The sequence below is a fragment of the Vipera ursinii genome (genome assembly GCF_947247035.1).
Source record: "Vipera ursinii genome assembly, chromosome: 5".
Classification (NCBI taxonomy): domain Eukaryota; kingdom Metazoa; phylum Chordata; class Lepidosauria; order Squamata; family Viperidae; genus Vipera; species Vipera ursinii.
The window spans coordinates 47,964,613-47,973,305 of NC_139518.1; the positions used below are offsets into that span (position 1 = coordinate 47,964,613).

The 8,693-nt window shown below is 39.9% G+C and overlaps 1 protein-coding gene across 1 annotated transcript; it reads right to left on the minus strand.

Annotated features, from left to right (window-relative positions):
* Nucleotides 1-1,218: 1,218 nt before the first annotated feature.
* CALHM1 (calcium homeostasis modulator 1) lies at nucleotides 1,219-3,852 on the minus strand (the record flags this gene model as incomplete). The annotated part of the gene is made up of 2 exons (XM_083365060.1): nucleotides 1,219-1,694; nucleotides 3,304-3,852. 2 exons carry the CDS (start codon nucleotides 3,850-3,852, stop codon nucleotides 1,230-1,232), a joined length of 1,014 nt encoding a protein of 337 aa, XP_083221186.1. The 3' UTR covers nucleotides 1,219-1,229.
* Between the last annotated feature and the right edge of the window lie 4,841 nt (nucleotides 3,853-8,693).

Sequence of the window (8,693 nt, forward strand, 5' to 3'; positions counted from 1 at the left end):
CTGGCCTGTACAAGCAGTGGGCCGGTGTGGGCATGCGCATGCCCACTTCCAACTGTCCACGGCCCGGTTGTGGGCCACGGCCTGAGAGTTGGGGATCCCTGGTTCAGATAACTTGGAGTATTGGATATAGAGAAAAGGAAAGTTATATTCTAACAGTTTTAATTAGCATATTATTGTTATTAATAATAATAATAATAATAGTAGTAGTAGTAGTAGTAGTAAAGTTGGAAGGGTAGTAGTAGTAGTAGTAAAGGGTAGTAGTAGTAGTAGTAGTAAAGTTGGAAGGGACCTTGGAGGTCCAACCCCTTGCTCAGATAGGAAACCCTCTACCATTTCAGACAAATGGCTGTCCAGTCTCTTCCTAAAAACTTCCAGTTTTTAAAAGCATAAAATTTGACTTTTCCTACAAAATTAAGTATAATGTTGAAAAGGAGAAACCTCTGCAAATTATTTCAAAATGGTTGTTATACCATGTAGGTTTTGGTCTGGAGATGATTACTTAGCATTGAAGGCATTTCTTACTGGTTTATTGTGCCCTCTAGTGTCCTTGAAATACTGTTTCTGAGTTTGCTTAATTTGTGCCTACTCATGAACATTTTTATGAGACAGAAAGTTACATTTTGTTTTACTTTAGGAAAGGTCTGACAATATAAAATGGTAGTATTATTTACTCTGTGTTGCCCTTTGCAGGTAAAATGTAAAAATATATCATATGACATTTTGATGCTCAATGGAAATTCAGCATTCAGCCTTTCAGTAAATGAATAAATAAATAAGAATTTTTGAGACCATATTTAATAACATCTGCTGCCGCTATAAATGTGGGGAAATGGTCTACTTCTTGTTATTTTATTAATTTAAAAACATTTCTAATAAAAATAAACTATAAATGGTCGAGTATGAACCACCTTATTTTGTTTTTATTACCTATACTGTATTACAGCAACCATATTTTTCAGGATATCATAACCAACCAATCAACCAGCAACATCTACTTCTTCTAACATTTCCTTTTCCCCAAATCACTTTAGATGCTGAGCTTCCTCTCTGGGTCATCCCTTCTGATTTATCTTAAGAATTCAGCACTAGTATTGGAAAAAAGGTGGTGGGAGGATGTCACTTCTAGCTGTGACATCTGATAAAATGTCAAAATCTAGTCTACAAGATGATGCATCCAGAAACTGTTCTCTTTAATGATTTTGTGTTCTTTGTTCTCAGCCTGTCTATCCTCAAACTTTGCTGTAATAGAATGCATATTCTTTTCTTGATGGACAAGGCTGGGCAATTTCTCTTGTCCAGCTGGTTCCATTTTGCATCAGCTCTTGATTGAGACACAAAGGAGGCTTACAGTTGTGCCAGTTCTTCAGAAGGTTGTTCATGGTTCCTTGATCTACGATGCCCAGCAGTTGTTGTTTTTCTTCCTCTGGCTCTAATGGTGCCTTCTCTGGAATGTGCATATGTGTGTGGCCCATGAAGGGATCTTTGTTTATGTTCTCAAAGAATTGCTGAACGCAAATCTTGGCAAAACTCTTAGCATGTTTTGTACATGTCTCTTCAAAGAGCTTCCGCTCAATGTCAATGTAGTGGGACCAATATTTGCTCTTCAAAAAGGCAGATTGAGTAAAGCAGGGACGTATGGCTCGGACAAGGAAAGCCAGCAGAGTTACTAGCAGCACAAAGACCCAGCCTGTTGCCTGCGAAGGGAAAGAAAGGTCATATTAATATACTAAGCTATTAAGGTGGGTAAGCTAGAGGCATTTGCTGATTTTACCCATAATTATAAACATATTTTGTTTAGTTTCTATTTAAGGTCTTTCCTGTTTTACACCTAACTACTTCACAAAAATGCCCTGGCAACATCATTTTTCTTCTGAATCTCTATGACATTATCTTCATCTTATCATCAGCCTATGAGTGCGGTAGTCTGAAGTTGTTTTTTGCTGTACTGGTATTAAAATAGGGTTTTTATTTTAAGTGGACAATATCCATGGCCGCTGGGAACTATATAAAATGTGTTACACTTTACCACCCATTAAGTTGGGGGTAAGTCAAGGGATCAGTATTGGGTAAGATCAAAACAATGCTAATTAGCCATTTTAGGCTGATGTAGGAACACACCTTCTCTCTAGTCCAAGCTCAGCCTATCTGCCCCTATTCTCATGTGATCTCTCAAAGAATTTGATATGACTGTGCTATATTAGAAGTTTATTAGAATTGCACAATAAAGGTTCAATAGTCAGTACTGTCAGTACTTAAAGAATTTACCAGTTTTGTGCAAAGTGAAATAGTGATACACTGGAATGATGAGACCATAAACCTAATTGCCCAGAAAAATCTGGAATTTAGCCTAAAAGAAAACAAAGAAAGAGGAGACAAACCTGAAGTGCTACTTATGACTTTTCCCTTTGTGACTCTGATCTGATTATTTTTCCAATTTATTCAGTTTCGATTAAAACAGAACAGACTATAGGAAGAGAAGCATAGGAGAGCTGGCAGGCAGAATTGTATAGCCAGAACTATCCCATTCCTCTGGCCGATGGAATAATGTGCAAACCAAACCAATATATGGCTTTGTAATGACAAATCTGATTGCTTTTGAATTCTAGATACCTTAGGTTGGTATGTATATGAAGGTAACAGCAAGAAATTACACTGGAAGCCAGGTTCATATTTCATGGTGACTGCATGTACAAAACAGCATCTCTATATAGTTGACTGTAGAATTGGAGAGATTCCTACTAAGACAAGACTTTCTTTAGGGTAGGGTGAAGTGGAATGATTGTAGGGTGAAATGGGTTGGGGTGAGGTAAGAGGAAGGCAGCAAATCTTCTATGTGTCCCCTTGGTGATAACAGAATGGAGTTTTTTCCCCCCTAATTCTATAAAGATCTGCTGCAAAATACATTCAAATCACATGAGCACACAATATTCATTGTTTGGGAAAAGCAATGATTTATTTGATTAGTATGCAACATAAGAAGGATTAGGACCTTTAGTGCCAGATTTCAAAAGTTGAAAATGTCCTTATGGGTTGACTACCTGGAAGGAATTTACATCTTATAAAAGATGCAGGAAATGAGTGTTGACAACAAACAACAGAATATGCTTGCTCTGATTATAAACTAAAATCATGGATTATATTAAACTACTTTTGCATGGCAAATGAAATATGGAATAGGGAAGGGTAATCTGGCTTGATCTTATAGAAACTGAAGGCCAACACAGTATGAAGGCACAGATTGGGAAAAGCTATTCTACACGAGCTAACTTGAACCAATTCCTATATTCATTATTGTTTGCTTACCTGTGAAATGCAGCGTAGATACCTGGTTGCCACTTCTCTGGCAATCAGTTCTTGGCCACTATAAATGTCATCACAGGGAATCTGGGCTAAAATCTTCCTGATCTCCTTCTCAGGAAGAGGTCTATAACTGCTGTTTCCAAGTTTGTGCATGGGAACAGAGGTACTGAAGGCACATATAAAACATTCCCCGTGCAACAGTGTGACTGAAATCCAAATTACAGGAGCAATTATAGCCCGCTGAGCCATGGAGCAGAACATGTAACGCAAAACAGCTGGGTCTTTCTGTCGTTTCCCTATGGGCCTTTTCCATTCTTCAGCCAACATGGAAACATTGTTATTCATCACAAAACCAAACAGGAACAAGACTAAAGGAGGCACAAACAGGATACCCATCCCATAGGCCAGATTGTAACTAGGTAGACATGGGCACTTGAAATCAAAAGCCACGTAGATCTGTGCACTCAGGAGAGCCATAATGCCACATATGCCATTCATAAATGATTCCTGGTTGGACTGGAGGAACTGGAATATCATTCGGAATTTATCCATCTTCTTTGTTGCTTTATGAACAGTCTTGTAGAAATATCAGTGGTGCCCCTTGGTTTTCCAAAAGTTACAAAGAAAATGTCAATAATCATCCAACATTCTGCTTCTCCAGCAATTTTTTCATTATTCAGAAAACATGCCTCTCCAGTTGTCTATTGCTGTCTACAAAAAGTTACTTTACCTCTCACCTCTGTTCCTCCCAGGACTTGGTGTGTGCTGCAATACCAGTTCTGAACCATCACTTCTGAACCATTTTAGATAAGTCTTGTCTTAATGCAAGGAAGGTTTCTTCTATGTCTCTCTCCCTCCCTGTCTTTTTAGTAGCCTGGTTTCCTGATGGTGTTTCTTTCTGGGGAAAGCAGATATTTTGACTCTGTTTCAAACACTTTTCATTTGTAACAGGAAAGGCATATCTCTGATTTTGGTGAAGCTGTTTGCAAGAATGGCTCCTCCCACAGCCCATACAAAAACAGGATGCCCCACCTGCAAAAAGAAAGAAGAGAGCCTATGCAAAATGATAGGTAGGATGGATTCCATTCTGCATAAAAGGATTCCTAGGCAACAGAAATATTGTTTAGTGGCTTTTTCTCTTCTGCTAGTATTGTTTTGAAATTAAGAAATCAACCTCTGCCTAGCAGAGAAACGGGGTAGGTTGGGATTTATGCCTCAGGAAAAAAAAAGGAGAAAACATACATTGTTATTATTATTTTTTTCTAAAAATAGCTGTCAATAAATAATTTTCAGTATTTATTCAGTGGAAACCAAAACAACAACAACAAAACAAACCCAGCCACCTCAAACAAAGCCAAATAGCATGCATGTAGCTCTGAAGTGCCTGGAACCCCTCTACTGCAGAGCTTCCCAGGGCCAGGATTACCCTTAGGAAAAACTAGGGTTCTGTATTGGGCTTGGGGAATCACAGAGCTATGTGCCATTCAGCTGCCCCTACAGCCACTGGGATAGTTTGCTGGTTTCTCTTTGTGCCTTTTCTCACTGCTGAAGTAAAGTATAATCTGCCAGTCCTTGAGCTGGTTAAGAATTGTAGCAGCATAACCTTGGAGGCGGTGGCTCAGTGGGTTAGGATGCTGAGCTTGTCGATCAGAAGGTCGGCAGTTTGGTGGGTCGAATCCCGAGTGCCGCGTAGCAGAGTGAGTGCCTGTTACTTGTCCCAGCTTCTGCCAACCTAGCAGTTCGAAAGCACGTAAAAATGCAAGTAGAGAAATAGGGACCACTACAGTGGGAAGGTAACAGCGTTCCGTGTGCCTTTGGTGTCTAGTCATGCCGGCCACATGACCATGGAGACGTCCTCGGACAAGCGCTGGCTGTTCGGCTTTGAAACGGAGATGAGCACCGGCCCCTAGAGTTGGAAACGACTAGCATGCATGTGTAGGGGAACCTTTACCTTTACCTTTAACCTTGGCTACTGCTGCTGCTTCTATAGTCACTCTCTCAATGATGGTGTCCATAGCATAGAATCATAGCTAGAAGAGATCTTGGGTGTCTTCTGCTACTGTGTACATGGCATATTGAGAAAGGTGTTAGTCTGTTCCATCCTTTCCCTTGCTTTTCCTCCAAATGCTGTAGCCACCAATCACTTCCTTTAATGTGGGAGGCAGAGGAGACTTAGAGTAAAGATGAATTCTCACACATGATGGCATCACATACAAATAGAACTTCAATAGGACTAACAATTCAAAGAAATAGCTCAATATATAATACATTAACAAATATCAGGAACCTAATTTATGTTTAGCTCCACGATTTTCTTCTGAAACTCCAGTCCTTCTCCAGGTCAGGGTGCATTTCTTACCTGATAGGAACCAGGCTAGGAAACTAGACACCCTGTCATTATGGAAGAACAGAGACAAAATAAGTCCCCTTCCCTTTAAAAGTTTATTTGATAGAAAGGGAAACCTTCCAGCTCCTGTTTGTTTGCCCAGAGTTCAGGTTTCCTAGTATCTGTTCTCAGTTTAGAACAGGGGTCTTCAAACTTGGCCCTTTTATGACTTGTGGACTTCAACTCCCAGAATTCCTCAGCCAGTGTGCACAAGTCATAAAAGGGCCACGTTTGAAGACCCCTGGTTTAGAGTGAAAGATTGAAACAGTTTTCCACATTTCAGCCTCTTGGAATGCTACTACCAAAGCATATTCAGAGGAACAATTTGGTAAGTCTAACAATAACAGTGTCACTATCAGAAACCAGTCTCAACTTAGTATATTTCCATTTTTTATTATTCTGTGATGTCTATAAGAATTTAAAAATACCCTTTCAGGGAAATCAGTATGCAAATACAACTGATCTCCATGCAGCATGTTCATCCTCAGCTTACTTTAGGAAACACCTAATTTGATTAAAGCTCTTAGTAAAAGTAGAAGCAGGTTCATAATCTTTGTATTCACTATGTGAATGTAATTAAATTAGAACAATCCCAAGATATATTGAGCTGAATAGATTGGGATAGCGTAGTTAAAAATGCTTTTATTCATTGTTGTCCTACTAAGAAGATTCGATGAACCTGGTCGTGAGAGAAAATGTATGTTTGATTCAGGCCCTTTAAAGCAATTTTTAAGAATATTTATAGCCTGATTAACTTGTTTTAATTCTGAATATTTATGTATTAAATGATGGGAGAATATGTACCCTAGTTGGCAACAAGATGAATAATGCAAAATATGTTCTGACAATGGTCAAAAAGGAAATTCAGGCATCCCTATTTTAGCTAAATTTGCACATTATGCAAAACTGTTATTGGTTTAGTTGTGCTTTAAACGTCACAGTAAATCACAACCTGAATAGTTGTCAAGAGCTGATGGATATAGACATTTCTATCCTTTGCCCTTACTAATTAAAGTCAAGAATAATATAGCTATATATCTAGGTTCTAAAAATCCTGACTACTAGTAGATGGCTGCAAAACTGTATGGAAAACCTTCACCTGCCAAGTGACAATTGTTCAAGGTGCAATGCATCAACCTGCGAATCAATGAGAATCATCTTACATCTCCATTTCAAGGGCCATTGGGCCAGTGGTCACGTGGCCAGCATGATGTCAAGGAGCACTGTTACTTTCCCACTGAAGTGGTACCTATTTAACTACTTGCATTTGCATGCAAGTAGATACACCCAAAGATACACCCAATTGAATGCAGAATTCCAGAGAATAGCTAGAAGAGATAAGAATGCCTTCTTAAATGAACAGTGCAAAGAAATAGAAGAAAACAATAGAATAGGGAGGACCAGAGATCTTTTCAAGAAAATTGGAGAAATGAAGGGAACGTTTAATGCAAAAATGGGCATGATAAAGGACCAAAATGGCAGGGACCTAACAGAGGCAGAAGAGATTAAGAAGAGGTGGCAAAATTACACAGAAGAACTATACAAGAATGAGCTTAACGTCCCTGATAATCACAATGAGGTGGTCACTGACCTCGAGCCAGACATCCTAGAATGTGAAGTGAAGTGGGCCTTAGAAAAGCTGAGCAACAACAAAGCTAGTGGAGGTGACAGTATTCCAGCTGAGCTATTCAAAATCTTAAAAGACAATGCAGTAAAAGTGCTACACTCAATTTGCCAGAAAATTTGGAAAACTCAACAGTGGCCACAGGATTGGAAAAGATCAGTTTACATTCCAATTCCTAAGAAAGACAGTGCCAAAGAATGTTCAAACTATCGCACCATTGCACTCATTTCTCATGCTAGTAAAGTCATGCTTAAAATCCTACAAGCTAGACTTCAGCAGTATGTGGATCGAGAACTACCAGAAGTGCAGGCAGGATTTCGAAGAGGCAGAGGAACTAGAGATCAAATTGCCAACATACGCTGGATCATGGAGAAAGCTAGGGAGTTCCAGAAAAACATCTACTTCTGCTTCATTGACTATGCTAAAGCCTTTGATTGTGTGGATCATAACAAACTGTGGCAAGTTCTTAAAGAGATGGGAGTACCAGACCATCTTATTGGTCTCTTGAGAAACCTATATGCGGGTCAAGAAGCAACAGTGAGAACTGGACACGGAACCACTGATTGGTTCAAAATTGGGAAAGGAGTCCGGCAAGGCTGTATACTGTCGCCCTGCCTATTTAACTTATATGCAGAGCACATCATGAGAAAGGCAGGGCTAGATGAATCAAAAGTTGGAATTAAGATTGCCGGAAGAAATATCAACAACCTAAGATACGCAGATGATACCACTCTAATGGCAGAAAGTGAAGAAGAACTAAAGAGCCTCTTGTTGCAGGTGAAGAAGGAGAGTGCAAAACTTGGGTTGAAACTTAACATTAAGAAAACCAAGATCATGGCATCTGGCCCTCTCAATTCCTGGCAAATAGATGGGGAAGAAATGGAGGTAGTGACAGATTTTATTTTCCTGGGCTCCAAGATCACTGCAGATGGGGACTGTAGCCAAGAAATTAAAAGACGCTTGCTCCTGGGGAGGAAAGCCATGGCAAATCTAGACAGCACACTAAAAAGCAGAGACATCACCCTGTCAACAAAAGTGCGTATAGTCAAGGCTATGGTCTTTCCAGTTGCAATGTATGGTAGTGAAAGTTGGACCATAAGAAAGGCTGAGCGCCAAAGAATTGAGGCCTTTGAACTGTGGTGCTGGAGAAGACTCCTGCGAGTCCCTTGGACTGCAAGGAGATCAAACCGGTCAGTCCTAGAGGAGATCAATCCTGACTGCTCTTTAGAAGGCCAGATCCTGAAGCTAAAACTCAAGTACTTTGGCCACCTAATGAGAAGGAAGGACTCCCTGGAGAAGAGCCTAATGCTGGGGAAGATCGAGGGCAATAGAAGAAGGGGACGACAGAGAATGAGGTGGCTGGATGGAGTCACTGAAGCAGTA